Source organism: Paroedura picta, chromosome 7, assembly GCF_049243985.1.
Source record: "Paroedura picta isolate Pp20150507F chromosome 7, Ppicta_v3.0, whole genome shotgun sequence".
NCBI lineage: Eukaryota > Metazoa > Chordata > Lepidosauria > Squamata > Gekkonidae > Paroedura > Paroedura picta.
The window spans coordinates 115,922,045-115,946,897 of NC_135375.1; the positions used below are offsets into that span (position 1 = coordinate 115,922,045).

General features: G+C 47.9%; 1 protein-coding gene across 4 annotated transcripts in view; it reads left to right on the forward strand.

Moving 5' to 3' along the window:
* AP1M2 (adaptor related protein complex 1 subunit mu 2) overlaps positions 1–19,463 on the forward strand; it is a 50,885-nt gene extending 31,422 nt beyond the window's left edge. For 3 of the 4 annotated variants that reach the window (XM_077346130.1, XM_077346131.1, XM_077346133.1), the window contains 7 exons: positions 1,389–1,515; positions 4,949–5,091; positions 5,716–5,787; positions 9,260–9,418; positions 14,789–14,914; positions 16,394–16,469; positions 18,765–19,463. In XM_077346130.1, coding sequence (XP_077202245.1) covers positions 1,389–1,515; positions 4,949–5,091; positions 5,716–5,787; positions 9,260–9,418; positions 14,789–14,914; positions 16,394–16,469; positions 18,765–18,787 — 726 coding nt within the window. In that variant the 3' untranslated portion in view covers positions 18,788–19,463. The remainder of the gene's footprint in view (positions 1–1,388; positions 1,516–4,948; positions 5,092–5,715; positions 5,788–9,259; positions 9,419–14,788; positions 14,915–16,393; positions 16,470–18,764) is intronic. The other variant, XM_077346132.1, reaches the window with a different exon arrangement.
* Positions 19,464–24,853: the final 5,390 nt, after the last annotated feature.

Here is a 24,853-nt window from a genome sequence, read left to right on the forward strand (position 1 = left end):
GGGGCCATGCCAACCACATGTTTCTAGAAAATGGGTGGGGCTTCTTGCCATCAAGGCTCTGATTGGCCACTGGAGATTTGTCTGGCAGTGGAGATTTTAAAAAATCCTTGCTGTGGTATGCTAAAGCACAAGAATCTTCAGCTCATGTCTGAAGAGCCAGTGTGTATAATCAGGAAAATACTTGTCAACAGTGTGCTAGTTCTAAAAGGCCTCCTGTTAAGCAGACCTTCTGCTGGAATGTTGAAGAGTTGCTATTAGAGCTATGCATAACCTCCTTTCCTGACATTTTGCAATTGGCTCCGCCTCTTGTAGCAGCCATTTTTCGTCTTCCAAATGTGCCCACAGGCTCAGAAGCCCTGACCGCCTTCCTCCCTGCCTAGCACCAGCACAGCTTCAGCCCCCCTGAGCTCAGACATCAGGCGTGCCATGCAGGGCTGTAGGCCTCTCTTGGGCTGGCTGTCCCTCTGAGCAGCCAAGGGGCCCTGAGCACAAACAGGAGAAGGCCAATTTAGCTCTGAGCTCTTACAGCAGGAGGCCCACTGGTGGGGGCAGATGGGGCTTTTGCTGGCAGAGTTTGTGATCAGCCAATTAGATAATTCTGAGAAATGTTCCTTTGGCAGTCACTGCAGTGACAGCCACTGTGGGACTGAAGAATAAAGTAATAGGTTAGTTTTAGAAAGAATCCTGTTAAATAAAGCTTCTCCCTGAAATGTGAAGAGTTACTGTAAGAAATATGCACAAACTCATTTCCTGACCATGGTGTGATTGGCTTTACCTCCTGCAGTATCCATTTTGTGATTCCAGCCACCAACCTGTGTCAGAATCCCAAAGGGGCCCACAGGCTCAAAAAAACAGGGGACCTCTTCCTTACAGGGACCCCCTTTGAGGGCACAGACAACCAAAGGAGAGCTTTTGGTAACCAGCTGGGGCTCTAGGACAATGTACCCCCCTCCAGCTACCCCTCATCTGCTCCCAAGTAACAGTTTCTCCTATTCCTGTTACATCAGCTGAGCACAAACCTTTCCTGGCTAGGCACTGGTACTTGATGTGCATATAGCACATTTAAAGATGCGGTGTGTTTCATTTCCTCCATCCAAGCCCTGTGTGGGATGGCCCAGGCTAGCCCACCTTTGTGAGATCTCAGCTGCTAAGCAGGCCAAGCCCTGGATAGTCCTTGGATCGGAGACCACCCAGGAGTTGCTGTGCTGAGGCAGGAATCAGCAAATTACCCCAGAACACCTCTTATTGCGAAAACCCCATGGAGTCTCCAGGAGCTGGATGCAACCTGAAGACAATTTCCACCACCTTCCAGCGGAAGGAGCAGCCGTGTTTATGGCCAAGCATGTGGGAAGGGTTCTATCAGATGCCAACGCACTGCTGTCTTCTAGGTGAATGCCAATGGGAGTGTCCTCCTGAGTGAAATCATGGGCTCCATCAAGCTGAAGGTGTTCCTCTCGGGCATGCCGGAACTGCGCTTGGGCCTCAATGACCGGGTGCTCTTTGAACTCACTGGACGTAAGTAATTACAAAACACAGGTATCAGTCAGTGGGATGGCTAAGCCGAGAGGAGCTTGTGGCTCCTGGTTCAGACAAGCATTGGGACAATACATTGGGAGGGGACGGCCACTCTACCTATCCCCGTAAGGACACTAAGATCTGCTGCTCAAAATCTACTTAGGATCCCCAGCCCTAAAGAAATCAAATTGACGTTTACTGCCCCGGCATGGTGGAACACTCTTTCATGGAAAGTTCTGCGGGGCTTATAAGGCACAGCTGTTCTACTAGGCCTATGGTTGAGTCCCCAAAAATTATGTCTAAAATTCCACTGGCCTCCCTACCTAATCACCTATTACCTCTCATTAATTGGTATTTGGTATCCCTTCGCCTTCCCTGAGCCTAGGCAAATTAGTTTTAGTTTAATTCTGGATTTAAAAATGTATAGTACATAGATTTTAACTTGGTTATTTATATTATTGTATGTTTTTAATTATATGTAAACCACCTTGATTCCTTGGGGAAGGGTGGTATGTAAATACAAAAATACTAACCATTGGTGGCTCTAATATTTCGAAACAGCCACTCTAGGCGGAGCGCCGTCCAGGACATCTTTGGGTGTCCGGCCTGCACTTCCACCTGCATGGGCCAATTTGTGCACACCCAGCAAAGCTGAGTGCAGCCTGTTTCGGCCGGTCCCTGAAGCACCCGCCTCCATAAGCCAGCTGCGAGGCGCTCAGCTGGCCTCACGGCCAGACGCTGACTGGCCGATAAGGAGGGCACTCTCATGGCTCCATGCCTTTGCCGCTGATCGGCCCGCTCACCAGCAGCCATGGCGGGCCAACCAGCAGCCTAGCCGTCACCCCAACTTTCAGTGCGGCTACCGCCTCGGCTGCTGCACGCCAGACCTTCCAGCTGCAGGGCCATTGCCCCAGCCAGCAGCACGATACCCCACTCGACCACCGCACGCCCTCCACCCGCTCACTGATCCATTGGCCCCACTGCTAACTGCTCCGGCAGGTTGGGCGCCTGCTTGTGCCCGTTGCATTCCTGGACGCAATGGGCTTGCAGGCTAGTCTTTAACCGGTCCTATTAAATAAAAGAGCAAGGCCAGCTGGGGAGGAGTTAGGGCAGGCCCTGTCCAGGATAAAAACTCAGAGGGCCCAATCAGGAGCCGCAAAGCGGCTCCTGATTGGGCCCTCCAAGTGTCCATCCAGGGCCAAGCAACCAATGGGGAGGCGCGCAAAGTGCCTTCCTATTGGCCCCTCACCAGGACAGACCAAAATTCCATTCACCCAGCCCAGTCTGGCTGCCAGTCTGCTCCTGACCACCGCAGGGAGAGGAGATCAGTAGGGCTGCCAAGGGGGATGAGAACAGACGCTTGGACAGGCTGCGCCAGCCCTTTTCACCCCAAGGCTGTCCTAACTGCCATGTCCAACTGCAAATGGCCTCAGAACCTGACAGAGCTGGCAGGAGGCTGCAGAGTGAGCTTCCCCCCCTCCCCCCCCCCTTCAGGCCTGCTGCGAAGGAACCTCTGACAGGCCCTGACTGAGGGGAGGGAGGCATTTCCAAGAGCAACGCAAGGGAGCCTGAGGGCCTTCCTTTTGAGGGGAGGGGACTTTCCCCTTCTGCCAAACAGTTGCCTGACAGGGAGGCCACAGAAAAGCCCTTTCTCTCTTAAAATACTGCTCTGGCCGGGGGTTAGATACAGCCAAGCCATGTGTCTTTCTTCTTTGCAACTCTGCAGATTTGAGGCCACTGCACAGCGTTATTCTGCAGAGGAAGCTGGCTCTTTTGTCTCTTGTTTCATCTGCACAACAACCCTGTGCAGTAGGCCTCAAGTCTTTCAATTCAACAACAACCTGTGTGGGAAGCTTTAAATGTTTCTTCTCTACCACAACCCTGTCCAAAGTAGCCCTTTCTGCCTGGGGAGCTGATCTTTATACTCTGCAGGTGAGATGTAATTCCAGGAGCTCTCCAGGACACACCTGTAGGTTGGCTACCCCTGGGTTGGAAATATTCCAGGAGGTTTGGAGGTGGGACTTCAAAATTGTACAATGCCTCAGAGTCCAGCCTTCAAATGAGCCATTTTTGCCTGCAGTTGGTAGGGAGTGGTGCAGGAGTGTCCCTCCTGGCCTATGGGTTATGGCCAGCCCTTATCAGCAACTGTTTGTATTCTGGGGCGCAGACAGGCAGACCAGCATCAGTCCTGTGAGTCTGGAAAGTGCAGGAAGATCTAAATAAATATTTACAGCCTGAAACTAAATAGAGAACAAGTAAATGTCTGGAGACACATAGTAACTGAAATAGTAACTGGCAAATAACCTTGGCCTGGCAAATAAAAAAACAGTATTAAAAACCTTACTAAGGTGTGCACAGACAGTCTTCCTCTTAGGGTTGCCACATTCCCTGTGAGGCTCGCTACCCCACCTCCCTCATGGGGAGTCTGCTATAGGGACAGAAGGGGAAGACGATTGGAAAATGCTTTGAGACACCTGAGGCCTGCTGGGTCACTGCGGCCCATTCCCAGTTCTCTCAGATCTCTCACAACCCTACATACCTCACAGGTTGACTATTGTGGAGAGACAAATGGAAAAGGTGTTTGTAAACCGCTTTGAGACTCCTTTGGGTACTAAGCAATAGGGTACAAAAATCCGTTCTTCTAAGGAGCAACCATGAAAGAAGCATGTGGCCACATAACATTTTACCAACAGTGAAAATATGGGAGACAGAAGGAACAGGGTGGACACCTGTGTACTGTGACTACCCTATGTGTATTAGGGCATAGGGGCATTTCGGTGAATGTGGCCTAATTCACACAAGAAGGGAAATGACACAGAACTGGGGGGAATCGGTTGCCATGTAATCTTCCCCTAAGAAGAGTCTCCAGTCTGATTTTCCCTTCACATATCTGAAGACATGGCTCTGGAAAGCTCATCTGTTACCACTATGCCACAATTCCCAAAGGTCAGTCCTCTCCCACACTCAACGAACATTCCACACCACAGGTTCTTGACACCCATATCTCCACACCCATGGCCTCATTTGCCACCATGCCACCACAATCTCCCACACAACACACACATTCAACCCCATGCCCTTACAGACTGGACAACTCCTCCCCTTCCTCTTCCCACTGCCAAGCTCTAGCGCCCGTTGTATTCTTGGAGACAACGGTTTTTGCGCCTAGTAAATAAATAAAACCGAGTTCTTCAGATTAGAGGCTGCTACTCTTAACCACTACACCAAGCTGGCCCTAAGGAGATATGAAGGGAGATATGAGTCTTGAAGGCTTGTACCACCAATGAACTTGTGGGTCTTTAAGGTTCTACTGGATTCAAATCTAACTGTTTTTAGCATTTCTTTGCAATGTGAGTGGCTGCTCTCTCATTACCAAAGTTGTGCCTCTGCCTCTTCCCTTCTAACAACTTCCTCTTCCAATGTTGACTTCCAGGTGGAAAAAATAAGTCTGTGGAGCTGGAGGATGTCAAGTTCCACCAGTGCGTACGGCTGTCGCGTTTTGACAATGACCGCACCATCTCCTTTGTACCGCCAGATGGAGATTTTGAGCTCATGTCCTATCGACTGAACACACAGGTGACTGTTGCTCTGAGGAGAAGGCCAGGCTAGTATGACCTCACGACCTTCATCAGTGACCTGGAGCAGGGGTGGTGGTGAGCACTGTGATGCCCAAGTTGGCAAGTGACAGCCAGTTTTTCAGGATGGTGAGAACCTGGGTGGATTGTGAGGGGCTGCAAGAAGATCTCTGCAGACCAGGTGAGTGGATGACAACATGGCAAGAGAAATTCAGTGCAGGACAGGACAAGGTGATGCATACTGTGAGATGAAAGCTGGCCAATAGTTTAGGGCCAGATCCTCTACAGCAGGGGTAGTCAACCTGTGGTCCTCCAGATGTCCATGGACTACAGTGAGCCCCGGGCAGCGTTTGCTGGCAGGGGCACATGGGAATTGTAGTCCATGGACATCTGGAAGACCACAGCTTGACTACCCCTGCTCTACTACTCTGCTGTGGTTGCTTGAGAGTATGGGATGGACTAAGATGGTGTGCCTTCTTTGCTGTACACACACAACTTCATCAGCTTACCTGTAGGCACTTCTGATCCTTGTGTGCTTTTTTCAGTGGAAATCCCTCTTGATACTTGCTGAAGGATTCTGTCATACGCTACTGAACATCGTTTGTTTTTCTGTCTCTCTCTGAAGGTGAAGCCCCTCATCTGGATTGAGTCAGTCATTGAGAAGTTCTCTCACAGTCGAGTAGAGATTATGGTTAAGGTGAGTTCCTCTGAAGAATGCTCCGCTCCAGTCCAAAGTCTCCACAATGTGTGACTTGCTTCTGTAGGGTTTTCTTTATATTCAGCTTCTAATCCAGAGGAACAAGACATACTCTTGGTCTGAAACCATTCCAAAAGAAAGATAATATGTTCCAGTGGGCAACAAGACAGCCGAAAAGAGGCCCCAAGTGAGAAATTCTGTGGTGAAAGGGGCTCACATACGAGGGGAAATGTTGTATTTTCTTTCTATTTATTTGTATTTTTATTCTGCCCGCCCTTGCAGCTCAGGGCTATCTATCTATCCATCTATCCATCTATCCATCTATCCATCTATCCATCTATCCATCTATCCATCTATCCATCCATCCATCCATCCATCCATCCATCCATCCATCCATCCATCCATCCATCCATCCATCCATCCATCCATCCATCCATCTATCTATTTATAATTATATTTGTTGACTGCCATTCCCAGCCCGGCTGACTCATGACGGTTTACAATAAGAACATTAAAATCCACATAATGGAACAATCTGAACACCGCCCGCGGTGCCGTGGACTAAATAAAACAGTAAGGCCTTTAGGGGCGGGATGTGTCCGGGATGAGGAAGGGTCCGGATTGGACCCTTCCTCCGGACAGACCATCGGAGGGACCATCGATTGGTCCCTCCGATTTCCGCCCCGGAGCAACTGCGAGCCGCGCACAGCGCGGCTCGCAGTTGCTCCTTTGCCGGCGGCCGTTAGGCCGCAGCCCAATGAGCCCCCGCCAGCTGCCCGGCTGCCGGGGGCTCCCTTGCCTAGCGCCCACTGTATTCAGAATACAGCGGGCTTGAATACTAGTCGAACAATAAAATCCTAAATTCCACAGTAAGGTATGAGGGGATGGGATTTTGTAGATTGCATTTTGTAGATTGTTTTTCGCCGCCAGTATTGACCCTACTGCAGCAGTCAACATGGCCTGGAGGGTATTTACTGGCAGTGCCTGGCCTAGGGGCCTATAGAGGGAGGGACCCGTCTTTCTAGCTCAGGCTCAAACAAATGCCTGGAGAAGAGCGCCATCTTACAGGCCCTGCGGAATGGTGATAGCTCTATTGGGGACTTCGGCTCTTCTGGGGGCTCATTACACCAGGTTGGGACCAGGACCTAGTAGGTCCTGACCCTGGTTGATGCCAGGTGTGTGTCCCGGGGGTGGGGACAACTCGCAAATTCATACCTGCAGAACAAAGAGATTTACAGAGAACATTAGATAAGTAACAGAGTACAAGATAAGTTTGGTAACTGTGTCAACAATTTTAACTTCTTCAACAAACATATTATCAAAGTCAGGTATCAGTAATCTTAATGTTCAACAATAAATGTTGTTACTGACCTTGACCAAATGCCGCATGGAAGAGCTCTATTTTGCAGGCCCCAAATCATCCTAGATTTTGAAACTAATTGGGGTGATATCCTGGATTATCATTGCAAGGGGGCTAAGGCTGCCAGCTCCAGATATATATCTGGAGATTTTTGGGGGAGGAGCTGTTTGGCACAGGGAGAAACCTCAATGAGGGGTGGTTATAGAAACTGAATAATAAATAAATAAAATAATGCCATCAAGTTCACCTTCCAAAAGTGGTGTCTGGCCCTAACTCCCGGGGGGCCATCCTGGATGCCCTCCCTGCCCCTAGTCCTCTGCTGTCAACAGGAACTTCTCCCTGCCCTCCTCCAAGTGACAACCTTTCATATCCTTCAAGAGAGCCATCCTGTCACTTCTCAGCCTCCTCTTCTCCAAGTTGAACATTCCCATGTCCCTCAGCATTTCCTCCAAAGGTTTGGTCCTCAGGACCCAGATCATCTTCGTCGCTGTCCTCTGTTCCCTCTCCATTTTGTCCCCGTCATTTTCTGCAGGTGAACTGATCTTCATCGCCTGGAGTTCTCCAGCCAGCACCTGGACCTTAACAGCCCTAGTGTGGCCTGTTATCATGTTGAATCTTAAAAGTAGCTCTTCTTCGTTCATGTTACTTGTGAACAGAAGTTTTTGAAGAGCAGGACTGAAAAGGAGACTTTATTTTATTTATTTATTTATTTGGATTTTTATACCACCCATTCTTTATAGCTCTGGGCGGTTGGAAAACATTATGGAAATTAACTCCGTGCTAAATGCACAATGGGACTAGAAGCTCAACTGGCAATTGCCTGTCTTTGTTCTCCAATGAACAATTAGCAGCAGTGTTCTCAAGCAACCATGTATAGAGATCTTAGAAGGAGCCATCCATCTGCAGTATGGCATGACATCCGTTCTCCAAGGAAAGGTGATACACTTATGACCATATCACCATGAGGCCTTTCTTGGTACTGATCCCTGCATCTCAAAATAGATACTGTATAGCTAGAAAAAGTGCAGAAAAGGGCAACTGAGGCTGGGATCTTATTAGGTAAGGCTGAATTAAAATCCAGTTGGCCATTCATTGTTCTGTCCTTGCCCTAATATAGTCTTGAAGCAACTTTCCTGCTGCATACAAAGGCGAAAACTTGCCCCTATTTCTTCCCAGGATACTCAACATATTAAAGAGGAATAAAACATACACGATGAATGGAATGAGCCAAGGGAGAACAGGTGATGAGCCAAGGGAGAACAGCAGGGAAAAATGGATTTTGGTCACCAAGGGTTATGCTCCAGTTGAGTTCCCCAATAAGCAGTCTTGGTTAAAGAAATCTCTTTATTGAAGGGTTAACGAAGCAGGTACATTAAAACTTTGCCAAAACTAAAGTTAGCAGAAGCCCACCTGGCTTTAAGGTTACTTCCCGATCCACTCCTCGGGTACTCTTTGGTGCCAAAACCCAGGTTGCCATTTCTGGACACTTTTCCAAGCCACAAGTATGCTAGAGCAAAGGGGAGAGGGGCTGGTCTCTGCTGCCCAAGGTCAGGAGATATCAGAGAAGTACTGAGGAGACTGCTTCCAGCCTCCCTAGGTTTACAAATTTAAAACAACATAGTTGACATATTCCAGCCGTGCCTGTTTCTTGGGTCAAGCAGTTAACAAGACAGTACTTAGCGCAAAAGTACACAGGAGGAATGCAACATGGACAATACAGATACAATACCAGTCATGGAAACAACATGGCAAGCACATGTGACTTCAGGTTCTCTACCTCTCGTTTCAGGTAACCAGGATAAAAACTGATTCCCCATATTCCCTTTTATCAACACAATAAAAAGCCATAGATTTTCCTTATTTGGGGATGATTGTGAATTCACAGATAGGGCATGACATATTGGGGTGGGGTGCTGCTGCACCATATGACTCTACCTACTCAACTACAGATATGACTAATCAATCTCTGAGCTCTTGGGCCACCTTGGTCCTAAATCTCAGATTTGTAACTGAATTAGTTTGGCAGTGGTTCTTTTTTGGCATGGGGACATTGGAAGGGGGTGGTACAAACTGCCTTGAGGCTCCTTCTCATTCAGTTTTCTCCTTCAAAAGGCGAAGGGCCAGTTCAAGAAGCAGTCGGTGGCTAATGGTGTCGAGATAGCTGTGCCAGTCCCAAGTGACGCTGATTCTCCCAAATTCAAAACCAGCATTGGTAATGCAAAATATATGCCAGAGAAGAACGTTGTCATCTGGAGCATCAAGTCCTTCCCGGTGCATGGTTTGCCCTTCTTTTTTCTATGGCCGTCTAGGATTTTATAGATTAGTGGTCCAGTCAGTGAGAGTTTTGAGTCTGCCTAAATAAGATGCCTATTTTCCCTAGGGAGTCCTGAGGTGCTGTCTCATCATGGGAATGGTCCTGGGGGGGTGTCTCCCAACCTTTCTGAGCCTATGGGAACCTTTGGAATTACACCATAGGGTGGACGCAATCACAAAATGGCTGCTGCAGTAGGTGGAGCTAATAACACAATTGCTGCGACAAAAAGCAGAGCCAGCCAGAAAATGTCAGCCAGTGAACTGATGCATAACTCTAATACTAGTTCTTCTACTTCAGTGGGGGAAGTCATCCAAAGATTGTTAGGTCATTCCTCTGCTTGGTCAGGTGGGGCTATTCAAATTCAAATGAACTGGGTGGCCTCATCTGGGTGACCAATGATTGGCCTTCCAGTTTTTGGATAGCCCTCTTTTCAGGTGGAAGGCTTGTGGCTTACTCAACTCATTTCCAAAACAACACCAGGGGGCTTTCTGCACAAGGACCAATGTTGCCAAATGTTTTCAGAATGCAGAAACGCTATATTAAATAGTGGAATTTCGCCATTTTGCATGCCTTTAATTTTAGTGGAATATTGAAGTACCAGTGGCGTTGTATTCATTCCCCACATGTTTCCGGTCCCGCTGGAATCGCCACAAAGGAAGTGAGATTTTTCTGCGCTTCTTCCCGCCCCTGGCCATCAATCAAATGGAACAGCCAATGGGCTGTTGTGTTCATGCTCCCGAAAACCCCCTTTCCCTATAAGAACTGTTTTTTTTTTAAACGTAAACACACCAGTTGCAATGAATCTGTGTTCAATTGTTTCAGAAAGACCTTTTTTGCTGGCATAGGAGCTAGCGATTAATCGTATACACGCTCCTCAAGTAGAAAAAAAAATCCCCCCCCATGGGTACGATTTGTGGCCGAAATTATGGGCAGTGCTGAACAGGGGGCTGTGTTGTGCTTGGGAACTTCAAAGACACTTGCAGTAGGGAGCTTTGTTTCACTGTTAAGGACTTCTGTGAAGGGACTTTAGCCGGAGAAGCCTCGCTCGTTCATTGCTTTCCCCGGTCTAAGAAAAAAATGGCGATCGCTTCTCTGGAAGTTCGGGGCAAGAGTGGGGAAGGGATATTCTTTCTACCGCTACATTGAGAACGCACATGTCTTTTGCTGATGTGTTGCAGCTTGTGCTCAGAAGTGTAGTGGTTTTTTCAGGGGGAATCCACTTTTCCCGATTCCCCGAAAAGCGCTACAACGAAGCGAGTGTTGCAGTAGTGTTGCAGATTGTGTGCAACATCATGCGGAACGTTGAATTAGTAGCGTGTACCAAAGGTAAAACTTCTGCTACATTTATGCGGAATGGCCCCAGATATTCAAGAAAGATGGCTCTGAGACGGGCTCTACTGCTCCCAAGAGCAAAAAGGACGGCTCTGAAACCTGGCCTGAGTCTACCAGGCGGCAGAGTCAGATGTATACAGACTCCTTCAACTGCCTAGGTCTCTGGCCTGATGATTCTGTATTGGGAATGCAGTTTGTGGCTTCTGCAGGGCAGCAGCTGGCTGCCCTGTTGAGCAAATCCCCCAGGGCACTGGGGGTGGGCTCGTCTACTGCCTCCTCAGACATCAGAGAACCTGTGCTCTGAAAACCTTCTACAAGGATGGCATTCTCTGGTGAGATCCACCTGAGTCTCAGGGGCTCCCAGTGCCTCCTTAACCCCCCAAGGAGTTCGAGGAACCTGAGATGGTACACCTGAATGACAGGATATTCAGGGATCCCCGCAGCAGAATAGCATCTTCCCCTTTCCCTGCCACTACCAACGAACTATGAGGTCAGAATGCGCTACACCAGGAGGTGGCTCTTCCCTGATATCCCTGGCAAAGAAATGTAAACATCTGCCAACAAAAACTATGGAGGACCTCTGGTTAATGCACCTTTGGTGCCTCTGCACTTAGGCACAGTCCTGTCCAAAAGATAGCAATAACGTCCTCAAGGACAGCACTTTCAGGCATAATGAGATGGCGCTGAAAAGAGCACACAAGGCTACCTTGATGATCCACACCAGGGCTATGATTTCCGATTTTGCTTGGGCCATTATGGCCTGAAGTTGTAGGGTGAAGCCAACTGACAACTTAAGCTCACATCTTAAGATAGTCCTCTAGCCCAGTGGTCCCCAACCTTTTTATCACCGGGGACCACTCAACGCCGGGGACCACTCAACGCCTTTTACTGAGGCCCGGTGGGGGGGGGGTAGTTTACTCCTCTACTCTCAACCACTGCCCTAACGCTCTCTGATCGCTATGGTAATGTTTAAACATCCCTTCAAAATAAGATACAGACATGCAACAACAATGAAGTGTGTTGTAAAGGGCTGGGGGGGATGAAGTAAAGGGCCGGGGGGGGAGGGAGAAGGCGTCCTTCGTGGCCCACTTCCAATTAGTTGAAGGACCACATGTGGTCCGTCGCCCACAGGTTGGGGATCGCTACTCTAGCCCCTTGCACAATGCAGAAACTCACAACTTATCTGCCTACCCACAGTGATCCCAAAATCAAACCCAAGTGATACTCTCCAGATTTCATAAATCTAAATATCTAGGGGTGATTTTTCAAGCGTCCTCCTCTAGGAGTGCATACTACATCTATGCCGCTGACCAAGGAGGCAAGTCAGCTCTCAGTATAACAAAGTGTTTCTCTTCTAGGGGAGGCTACTCTATCCTAGTGGCACTAAAGTTATTTCAAGACAAATTTTGGGCTCAACTGCTTTATGGGTTCCTCCTTGTTCCCCCTGAATCCTGTTTAAAGCCCCTTGAGAAAGTTCAATCTAAGTTCCTAAGAGCTGTGTTACAAACACCCAGATGTGTCTTGAATGCTATGATCAGACTTAGAATCATACAACCATAGAGTTGGAAGTGATTTCTTGGATCATCTAGTCCAACTCCCTGCACTATGCAGGACACTCACAACCCTATTGCTCATCCACTGTAACCTGCCACCCCCTTGAACCTTCATAGAACTCCCGGAGATGGAGAACCCACCACCTCCTGAGGAAGCCTGTTCCACTGAGAAACCGCTCTGTCAGGAACTTCTTCTGGATGTTTAGATGGAATTTCTTTTGAATTACTTTCATCCCATTTGTTCTGGTCCGTCCCTTTGAGGCAAGAGAGAACAACTCTTCTCCATCCTCTATATGGCAGCCTTTTAAATATTTGAAGATGGTTATCAAATCCCCTCTCAGTTGTCTCCTCTCCCGGCTAAACAGAACAAGCTCCCCCAATCTTTCTTCTTGGTCTCCAAACCCCTCCCCATCTTTGTTGCCCTCCTCTGTACATGCCCCAGGTTGTCTACATTCCTCTTCAACTCTCAGTCATCTTCTCTCCAAGCTAAACAACCTTTCCTTATGTGTCCTGGTCCCCAAACCCCTCATCATTTTTTTTGCCCTCCTCTGGACATGTTCCAGTTTGTCTACTTGAGACCAGCATGGTAAGGGTTGATGTAAGGGTCTGTTTTAGGTCATTCTACATCTGAACATTTAGGTCATTCTTTCAGCCAGCCTGACTGGAAAGGACTCTTTCCAGTCAGGCTGGCTGAAAGATAATGGGATCCAACAGGCGAACTTGGGGCTCATCCTCAATGACCTCCTTAGGGTTGGTAAGGTCGACGCAAGGTGACTTATCAAATAAAGAACTGAAGATACTGAACAACCGAGGGCCGTTGCAAATGCTTCTACCTTCTTAGCGCCGATATCTTCAAGATATATTCTAACATCAGCTGCCTATTTATCAACTATCACCAAACACAGAAGAGCCTTCACCTTGGCTAGATGTTCTGCTTTGCTTTCTGCAGTCCTGGAGGGCAAATACAGAAGAATTCCTATTTCAGAGCAACTGTTCCTGTCCTCTAAAAGAAGTTGAGACAATAGAAGACATTCTCACCCACTGCCCGCTTTATTATTAAGGACACTCCAAACTTATTCGTCCACTAATACAGCGGTCCCAAACCTTCATCTGGTCGGGGACCGCCTCCGAGGGTGGGGGAGAGCCAGCGGCCCGGCTGCCGCAGTTGCTCAAAACGCGCACACGCGGAACTGCCACTCATGCACGTTTTGGCCACCAGGTGGCGCTAACACGCATGCGCAGAGTTGCCGCACATGCGCGTTTTGGCCACCAGGGGGCCCAAACACGCACGCGCGGCACTTCCGCACGTGCGCGTTAGCGTCGCTGGTGCACCGGCTGGCGTGCTGGCTGGCGTGCTGGCCTCTTCCCCCCCTCTAGCTGCAGGGGGGGGAGGCAGGCGCGGCCGCTGGCTGCCCGCTCTGATGGCCTTTGTGGCCCGGTACCGGGCCGCAGACCGGGGGTTGGGGACCCCTGCACTAATAGACATGATGCCTCATCAAATCAATACAGAGCAGATTAGAGAACATCTTCTCTACGAAAAGCCTAAGATCTCTCTCTGTTGTGCATTTGTGATTCAAGCTTGCCAGAAGCAAAAAATATATTGAAAGATCTAGAATTCTGAACTTTTAATCTCTTAAATTTTTTCTTTCTTCTCCATTATTTTTTCATAATGTTATCTTTTAACTTAATTTTAATATACCCATGAACTGTTTCAAATGCTTGAGTATTATAAGCATTTTTCTTTAATCCTTTAAGCTCAGCTTTGCCCTGAGCATTTACCATCTGAACCCTCAAGTTTTTATCATTGAGAGCCAGTATGATGGCCTGTAGTTTGGAACAGCAGAATTGGGGTTAGGAGTATTAGGAAGTTATACCGCCATCTTTGATAGTTTTGGATAGTGTTAATGTTTTAATGTTTAATGAGGGTTTATGGGTTATATTGTGTTTCTTTGTCTTGTATTGTAAGCTGTCACGAGACGACACTCGTCAAGAGTGGTGGGGTAAAAATCTAAAAATCAATCAATAAAATGTTTTAGTATTCTGGTCTAAGACCATATAACTAAATTCAAAAAATATGGAACACCAGGTTTGATTCCCTGCTTCTCCTTCACATGCGGCCAGCTGAGTGACCTTGGGCATTTCACAGTTCTCTTACAACTGTTCTGTTAGAGTTTTCTCTCTCTCTGCCACCTACCTCACATGGTGTCTGTTGTGGGGAGAGGAAGGGAAGGTGAGTGTAAACCGCTTTGAGACTCCTTTGGGTGGTGAAAAGTGGGGTATAAAATCCCCAGCTCTCCTTGTTATGACAAGACTGTGGCCATTGGATTTCCTTGCCATTTCTTTACCTGGAAGATCCTTCCTGACCCTTGGCCTTATGTCATGACCTTGATTGGTCTCTGCTGTCCTATTAATCTCAATCTTTTCTTGCATCTGGCTTCACAGGGTGGCAAGGAATATTTGATGCGAGCTCATTTTGGACTTCCTAGTGTTGAAAATGAAGAGCTGGAGGGTCGGCCACCCATCTCGGTCCGGTTTGAGATCCCTTACTTCACAGTCTCTGGTATACAGGTGAGCCAGAGAGATTACAGTAGTCACTCTTTCTGTGTGGTGAAGAGACTGTTGCATGGGCTGGGTGATACAGTAGCTGGGACGGTTCTGGTGTCAGAGCTCCAAATCTGTGTGGCAGGGGTGGAATTAAGAAGTTAGGAACAACTAGCTGTTCCATGAGGAGAACTTTTCATCAGGCTTAGAAAATTTGGCATGAAATAAGTGGGGACTGACAATACTCGGGAGTGATAGTTCATCGCCCTGTCTTAATTACCTCCCGTTGCTGCTGCAATCCTGAGGGCCATCATGGCTCTTGCCGCTTCTCCATCCCACCATCAATGGTGGCAATCCCTGTGTGCCCCTTCCAACTGCTGAGCCCCCTGAGGATTCCCCCAGTTGATGACAGTGATGGCAGGGATTTTTGTATGGACCCCAGCTGCTAGGCCCTGCTGCAGTTCTGCCACGGCTCTCTCTTACTTTTCAGGAGATTGAAACCTCTCCCGTATGGTTGTTTTTTAAATTAAAAATTTTCTGCAAGTGTGCTGAAAAATCCCTTTAGCCTCCATGTGTCCCCTATCTGTGGATTTAGCTATCCACAGATAGGGGGCACACATGGGAAAAAATATATAGATGGTGATCTCTACAGTAAGAGCTGTATAAATCCATACAAGAAATACAATAAGAGATGAGCTTCCCTTGACCAGCTAGGCTCAAGTCCTTAGCACCTTAAAAACCAACTCGGGCTCCAGGGAATAAGTGTTCAGGACCCAAAGCTTCCTTCATCAGATGCTAGCAGAGTAGATTCAAACCAGCACGACTGCCCTCTGAAACCACCTCCCTTGATTATTTCCCTAAATCTTAAAAGGTAGATAGTACCCCTTTTGCTGACCAAAACTTTAGATTTGTATATTTTGAAAACATTGATTGGGTTTGGAGAGAAAACTGGGTTGGTGATGAAATACAACAATTCTAATCAAACCTAGAATTATTTACCCGCTTTAAGAAATAGAAGGGTATAATTTCAGTTCTAGTGTATAACATCATACTAGTTATGAAATTTAAAATGTTCCAAATAAAAAAGGAAACAATAACAGAGATGTGTATCATTGCAATCTGAGCTACCTTGGAACATAACACCTTTTTGCCATTTGACAAGTCAGAACCAGAATTGAGTTACAGATAGAAACCAGAAACTTACTAATTATCTGAAGAAGCTTTATTGTCAGGAACCCAGTCCTTGTGTTTATACAACTGCCCTTTGAAATAGAGTGCTGAGTCTCTGCCTGAAGGAGGCTTCCCTTGGTCAAGTTGTCAATTCTTTCTTTGAGATCAGAACTAGTTTTTCATCTCAAAATTTAGTTCTTTGCCTGTGAGGAACATCCCACACGTGACAGGCACCAACACTGGCTGTGCTTAAAACTCTGGATATTGGGGTGCGTGTGTGCTGATCAGTCGCTTGCTGGTTTCGGAAGTGCTGGAGGGCTGCTGTTCTTCCCACAGGTGCGGTACATGAAGATAATAGAGAAAAGTGGTTATCAGGCTCTCCCATGGGTCCGCTACATCACCCAGAGCGGGGGTAAGTTACGTGGGCGAGACCTGATTCCAAAGAGGATATCTAGAAATGTTCTGGTGCTCAAGTTCATATTTCTATGAGCTTCTAGGGGTGAAAAGGAAAAGAAAACACACAAACAACACAAGAACCAGGGGGGGGGGTATGCTAAACAGAGCAAAGTCTTCATTTGGTGGGAGACCTTGATACAGGTGAACCTCCCTGAGGAAGTTTTGATGCCAGGACTGAGAAGGCCCTGTGAACCAGAGTGAACAGTTGCCCAGCCCATCTAAGTAGCCAGTAAGGGACAGGGTTGGACTCCCAAGGAGCAGAGTGGAACTTCTGGCGAACCAGTGGTGTGCTGTAGGCAGAGTGGGGGTGGGCAAAGACCTATGGCAGAATTAGTTTTTTCCAAAAAAAACATGGCCCCCGATGTTTCTATGTCACATCCAGTTAATGTAGACATGTTGCTGAAATGCCAGGCATTCCTCCCGTTCAGAGCATGTAATTCTACACACACACATGTGCGCGCGCACACACACACAGCTTGCCAGCTGGCCAGCAGTGGACAGATGGGCCTGGCCACAGTCTGGCATTCCTGGTAAATAGTGGGGTCATTAAAGTATGTCAGCATATAGTTAGCTTTGCTCTGTGTAAGTAAAATGAATATGGGATGGGAGGTCTGCTAAGCTCTTTAGATACCCAATGCCACTGGAATGAGTAGGGTAGCCCTGTCCCAGCCCTGTCTGGATGGTCATTGGTATTTGTGATAGAGCTGTTCTGACCAAGCAGTCCTGTCAGAGCTCTCAGCCCCACCTACCTCACAGGGTGTCTGTTGTGGGAAGAGGAAGGAAGAAGAAGAGTTCTTATATGCCGCTTTACTCTACCCGAAGGAATCTCAAAGCGGCTTACATTCACCTTCCCTTTCCTCTCCACATAACAGACCCCTTGTGAGGGAGGTGAGGCTGAGAGAGCCCTGATATTACTGAAGAACAATAGTTGGTTCTTATATGCCACTTTTCTGTACCCGAAGGAGTCTCAAAGTGGCTTACAGTCACCTTCCCTTTCCTCTCCCCACAAACAGGCACCCTGTGAGGTGGGTGAGGCTGAGAGAGCCCTGAAATTCCTAGAGGTCCGCACTCTAGGGAAGGGAAGGTAATTGGAAGCTGCTTTAAGATGCCTTTGGGCAGTGAAAAGCAGAGTATAAAAACCAACTATTCTTCCCTAGCTGGAAACTTGAAGGTAGGGACCTCCTAAAACTGCCCTGCAAAGTCAGTATGTTTATTCAGTCAATTGACCCATATAAATAATGCATCAATACAAACTGCAATGATAAAAATTAATCGATATGTGTAGTAAAAATACAAACGTATTGCTACATAAAAATATTAAGATAATAAAACAATGTTAAAAACAATGTATTGATGGGAACAAATAATATGTTATTGTAGGTAGGGGGGAAGAGTTATTAACATGTAAAGGAGAAGGGGGAAGAAACCTCAAGGAAGTTAGCTGCAGGGACAAGGAATCAATACATCTTCTAGAGCAGTCCATTAACCCAAGTGATAAGATGGCCTATCCATTACCTATCCATTACTATCATTCAGACATTCTTTTTGATCTAATTCTAGTACAGATGTAAAGAAATATTGCTACCATGTTAGAAATAAGTGGGTCTTTATCCCTTAGCAAGAATTTAACTAGAATGTCACTGTTATGTGATGGTAGAGATGAATGTCTAGTGTAATGGGATAGTAAGGGTAGGATTAGATATTTTCAGATGGTTTCATAAAAAGGGCAATATAATAAGATATGTGAAATTGTCTCAGGCCGGGCATTATCACAGGGGCATACACGGACGATTGAGAAACCTCCAGCGGACGATTGAGAAACCTGCCCTCGAGGGAAGCTGAGGGGAATGAGTTAAAACGTGCTCAATGGTATTTTGCTATTGGGATGTTTGTGAGATACAGAGCTGGAGTATTTCCTGACCATCCTTTCAGAGTGCTATAGATTCTAGGAAGAATTGAGAATTCCTCCTGAGAGTCTATATCAAAAAAACGTTGCCATACTACAGCTTTGGCTGTTTTAAGGCCAAGTTCTATTAGATGGTTCGGATCGAGGCCCAGAGTTTGAATTTTTCCAATGATTTTACTATTCCATGGGAATTGCGAGCCCTGCAAAGTGTTCCTCCTTGCTGGGACTTCACAGTGCCAGTGAAAGAATGTTGCTCAAATAAGAGGCAAAACTTCTTCCAGCCCCCAGGCCTCCTAGCCAAGTGGTTGATCCAGCTTACCCTTGTCTTCTACCATTTTGTTCCAGATTATCAACTCCGGACACATTAGCCTTGTCACCTAGCGGTCTTGGACGATGTCAGAAATGGATGCCATAAAGAACACTTTAATCCACAGATGCCTTCTTTGAAACACACTATGTGTGTTCTTCTAAAAATGTCACCTTTGTTCTTTTCTTGGCCTGCCTGCAATTTAACTAGGTAGCAGTGTTTGGACTACTCTGTGCAGCTCCTGAAAGGAAAATGAGAGCCCTGTCCTTGTGGGCTGGGTTATTTTTATGCTGCTTCCCTGCCTCCATTAGAATTGCTTTTGGTGGGATATCAACATACCCCTCCCTGGTGGCCAGCTTCCTGGAATGCTGGTCTTCTGGAGCTACCATGTGACCCCTTTTGGCAGCCCAACTGGGAGGCAATCAGTTTTGCCTTCCCATGGTGGTGGAAAACAGAAGAGAATTCAGCCCAACAGAATTGTATGGATTCCATGACAGAAACAGCATGGAGAACTCTGCCTAGAAGTCTCTATGCCACTGTCAGCTCAGGGTCTGGATTCTTTGGAGAGCTAGACCTTGTTTTCTCCACTTCAATTCCCTGTCTAGAAAGTGAGGATAGAAGCCGTCTGCTTGTGGGACCATTGTGAAAATGAGTGAGACAGCTTACTGCTTTTGCTTTCTCCTGAGGTCATGATATATTATAAACATAAATGAAATCAATAAATTGCAATACAGTGATGGTTCTAACGTGTATCATTGTACAGGCCAGTTGCCTTTTGTTGTGCTGTGCTGTTTTTACCAGCTACACAGTAGTGATTGGAGTTCAGAGAGTATCTGGAAGAGCAGTGGTCCCCAACCTTTTTATCACCGAGGACCACTCAATGCCTTTTACTGAGTCCCGGTGGGGGGGGGGGGTAGTTTATTCCTCTACTCTCAACCACTGCCCTAACACTCTTTGATCGCTATGGTAATGTTTAAACATCCCTTCAAAATAAGATACAGACACGCCACAACAATGAACATAAGGAACATTTTATTTTCATGGAAATTTTAACTCATGACAATGACAAATCAATGGGAACCCTGAGCTTGTTTCTCTGCAACAAGACAGTCCCATCTGGGAGTGACGGGAGACAATGACACCCAAAGTGTGTTGTAAAGGGCCGGGGGGGGGGGGGAGAAGGCGTCCTTCGGGGCCCACCTCCAATTAGTCGAAGGACCACATGTGGTCCGCAGCCCACAGGTTGGGGATCGCTATGGAAGAGTGTCCAGTTCTCTCATGTAGGAGCAGTGGAAAGTGTGAGAGAGGCAATAATAATAAAAACTAGCTTTTTTAAGCAATGGAGAAGCCTATACTGATGGGAATGAAGAAACAGAGACACTGTACTCCAGAGCAGCCAGGCCAGAGAGCAGAAAAACAGCCCAAGTTGGACTGCTTCTTCACAGACAAAAACTATGAGGTTGCAACAGTACCGTATTTGCCAGCGTATAAGACGACCGGCGTATAAGATGACCCCCCCCCAACATTTCCACTCAAAATATAGAGTTTGTTATATACTCAGCGTATAAGACTCTTCCACACACCAAATAAAAAAGAAAAGAAAGCAAGAAACTATGCTCGGATTAGTGATTACCTCCCTTCCCCCCAAAAAGGCAAGGGTCATCTCTCTCTCTCTCAGAGCCAGCGCCTCTGTGAATTGAACTGAAACAGCTTCCTCTGCAAACTGCAAACAAACAGGGAGAGAGCAAGCGAGCGGAGGGCTGCGCGCCAGGCTGGCCGCGTGTGCTCTCTTCCGGAATGGGGGCGGCTTCAAAACACCAGAAACCGCGGGAGGGGAGCAGAGGCTGGCACCTCCCCCCCTCCCCAGCATCCTCCGCCTTTCCACTCCTTTGCCCCTGGCTCACCCGGCCGGCCCATTGGGAGCTCTCTCTCTCCCCCCTCCCGCTTCAGAGTATTTTGTGGGAGGGAGGGCCTGTCGCTGCCATGGCGAGGTGGGGCGTGCACGCAGGCACAAGTTTGGCGGGCCCAGCGAGTTCCGAGCCGGGAGGAGTTCACATGACAGCAGCAGAGTTGGTGAGCCCAGGGGGGGGGAGCGCCGCCACCTCCGCCGCCGCCACCTCTGCCTCGGCGTCCCTTAATTCTGGTCACCTTAATCTATGGGCACTGGGCGAACATCGGGAGGCAGCTATGTCTATCCCAATTGAAGTGCACCTGGCATATAAGACGACCCCCCCACTTGGAGGCATGTTTTTTAGGGGTCAAAAGTCAGTCTTATACGCCGGCAAATACGGTAGTTATTTCATCCAATAACAGATTTGTTGCCTTGGGAAATGCCCCCCCCCCCCCCCAAGGAGAGGGAAAGCCACAGTGGTACCCAACCTTTTTCGGTCTGGGGAGGCTCGGGCACTGGCGGGCACAAACGCGCAGGCGTGTTTGTGCCCACCAGCACGCCTGCACCTCCCCCCCACGGCCCGGTGCTCCCCGCACTGGGAGCAATCGCTCCCCACACCCCGCCTGCCGCAGCCCCGTCCCACCACCCTAACAAAGTTTTGACACTCGGGACAGAGAAAGCGATGGTGGCGCAGGGGGGATGAGGAGGAGGCACTGCCATAGCCCTGCAAAGGTGAAAGGCACCACGGAGCCTCCTCAGTGGCGAGCGAAGGGAATGCCAGAGTGTGATGGGAGAGGCAGGAAAGAAGGAGCAGACGGAGAGGCTGAGGCAGAGGAGGATGGCGGCAATGAGCAGGGAGCGGAGCGCCAGCGAGGAAGTCTCCGGCAGTGGCCAGAGGGGTCCCCTGCTTAGCCCACCCGGGGAAAGTTGAGAATGCGAGCGAGGGGCCGTGGTGGAGGGGGCAGGAGGGAGAAGCAGCCCCCGCAGCGCTCCCGGCGCTTGCACCAGCACCCACGCCTCCCCCGCCGCGGCCTGGTACTGAGGGCTCAATGGCCTGGAACCGGGCTGGGGGTTAGGGAACACTGCTCTAGCAGACAAGCAGAGGAGGAGGGTTTGACCTTGGAACACTTGACTCCTGAGAAAATATCAGTGCAGGCAAGTAACATGAAGATACCTATCATGCAAACCTTCCTTAGAACCGAGAACATAATCAGCCTTTATATGAAAATTGATCAAATTAACATGAAATTAAACAACCTAAAGAAAACCTTTAAAGTGCCAGAAACTTTAGAAGATCAGAGAGAAAAAGGCAATCATTTAAACATGTATAAAGCCAAATCTGTTTTTCATTCTACAAATATGCAAAAACAATAAGAAAATGTAAACATCTGCAGGTTGCAAACAAACCAACTGGCATTTAACATAGGGCATCATAGGGTTAACTATGGGTGATGGAACAGTAAGAAAGCAGCAGCCACAAACTCTGTTTCAGCTAATGCAGTCTCTCTGAGAAATGTATAATAGAAACATATTGGCTGCCAAGTAAAAACTATTATAAAAGGCTGGTAATTACCTTTTGGTTAAACTGGTCTGCTGCTGTCCTTTTAGAGAAAAGGAAACATTTGGCTGGGTACCACCTCCTCTTTTTAACCAGAGTTTTCAGGGACAGAGCATCCCCTCCCCTGTGTAAAACAAATGCCAAGAGGTGTGAGAAGCATTCCAGCTGATACGGATTCAGCAAGGGGAAAAGGGTGGATAATGTTATTTAGCGCTTGACATCTAGCCAATCTCAGCAATACTCTAAAGTCCAACTGGCCAGTGGTCCCCAACCTTTTTATCACTGGGGACTGGTCAATGCTTGACAATTTTACTGAGGCCCGGGGGGGGGGGGGGGGTAGTAGTCTTTTGCCGAGGGATGTCGCCGCTGCCTGAGCCCCTGCTCTGCTTCCTTTCCCGCCGCCCGCTGGGGGGGGGGCGCTGCCAGCAGCAGCTGCGCAGTGCCACATTGACGGGATGCCCCAGCAATGGTGGCCGCTGGAGAGTACCAAAGGTGAGCCAGCAGCAGAGTGGCAGGGCAGGGCAGGCCCTGAGGTAGCAGCCGGGGAGGAGGACAAGGAGGAGCCGCAGCCCAGTACCGACTGATCGATGGACCAGTCCCGGTCCCCAGATTGGGGGTTGGGGACTGCTGCAACTGGCCTTCCAGGCCCAATCTAGCCAATCTCAGCAATACTCCAAAGAAAGGAGCAGACGCCTCTGTCTTAAAGAAACAACAAGCACGGTGGAAGACAGTAGAGATTGATAAAGAGCAGCAATCAAAAGCAAAAGTATTAAAAAAAAGAATGAGCCCAATTGAAAAGACAAATCCGAAAGAGAAATCTCAGCTATCAAAATCAGAAGCAAGATCATTGGAAATGGAAGCACCAGAGAGGCAATCATTAAGCAACTTCTCGACTTCCTTCACTTCAGTGCCAGCATTAGAGTCATCCTACTACTCAGGCATGGAGGAGAGTGTGAGAGAGTTACATCCAATCACTGAGATACTCATGAGACACTAGAGGACCATGAGAATCTCATCCCTCTAGCTGCCAATCATATGCCAGGAAGACATGATCAAAACCTAAGTCTCAAGCAAGTATGTTGCAAGAAGGCATCACAGAAACTTGGTGGAATCATTCTCATGACTGGAATGTAATGGTGGATGGATATGAACTGTTCAGAAAAAACAGGATAGATCGAAGAGGTGGAGGAGTGGCACTGTATGTGAGGAAAGGGCTTACCTGTCAGGAAATTCTAGTGAAGGAGAGCATATCTACAGTGGAAAGCATCTGGGTGAAAATAAGCGAGGGGAAAACAAACAGTGTGGTAGTTGGTGTCTGCTACCGACCGCCTGACCAACGAGAGGATGTGGATGATGCATTTTGTGAGCAGATTGAGAAAATATCCACGCGGCAGGACCTTGTCATCATGGGTGACTTCAATTTCCCAGATGTGTGCTGGGAAACAAACTCTGCAAAGCGTCCTCAGTCATGCAACTTTCTGACCTGCCTGGCTGACAATTTCATTTATCAAATGGTAGATGAACCCACAAGAGGTTCAGCCATACTGGACTTAATACTGACCAACAGGCAAGAGTTGGTGGATGAGGTGAAGGAGGTGGGGACCCTAGGGGGAAGTGACCATGTCCTCATAGAATTCCTTTTGAGATGGGGAGCCAAGGAAGCTTGTAGCCAGACGCGGATGTTGGATTTTCGTAGGGCAAACTTTAATAGACTCAGAGACATGATGAGTGTCATACCATGGACGAGAATGCTGAAAGGGAAGGGAGCATGTGAAGGGTGGGCGCTACTCAAACAAGAGCTATTGCATGTTCAATCAATGACTATCCCAGAAAGACGAAAGCACTGCAGGAGCTCTAAGAAGCCTATTTGGATGAACAGAGAACTTCAAGAGGAACTAAGAAAGAAAAGGAAAATGTTCAGGAAATGGAGGGAAGGACAGGCTCTAAAGAAGAGTACCTACAGGTTACTAGGCACTGTAGATCAATCGTCAGAAAGGCCAAAGCTGAGAGTGAACTAAGATTGGCCAGGGAAGCCCACTGTAACAATACAATATTTTTCAGTTATGTGAGGAGCAAACATAAAGTAAAGGAGGCAATAGGCCCACTGTTGGGTGCGGATGGACAAACTCTAATGGGGGATGCAGAAAAAGCAGAAAGGCTCAGCGCCTATTTTACGTCTGTTTTTTCCCACAGGTCAAAGGGTTTAGCAGGGGGTTGGACTAGATGGCCTGTATGGCCCCTCCCAACTCTATGATTCTATGATTCACTTGCTGCAACAGGGGAAGAGGAATAGGTAGGTGGGCAAGCCATGGTCCAGGTGGCATTGTGTTCTTTTCCCACTTTGGTGCCCCTTTAGGCCTCCAGTAGGGGATGGGGATTAGAAGATCCAACTCTATGATTCTATGATTCGTGCATTCAGGTCCCCTAGCACCAATCTCCCCAATTCAGGATATCCCAAGGATTATATGTACTCCTCTATGGACTCCCAGGTGGCTTTATGGTCTGCTACCCTTCTTTGTATAATATTTCATTATCTTGTATTCCTCCCAGCTAACTAGAATAGCCAATGCTAAGTTTCTGAGAGGGACAAATTGCTCCCAGTTTAGAGGAATTCAAAATGCCTCCAGCCTCCCCTGCCCTTCGGATGTCTCCAGAGGATATGAATAGAACTCATCCAT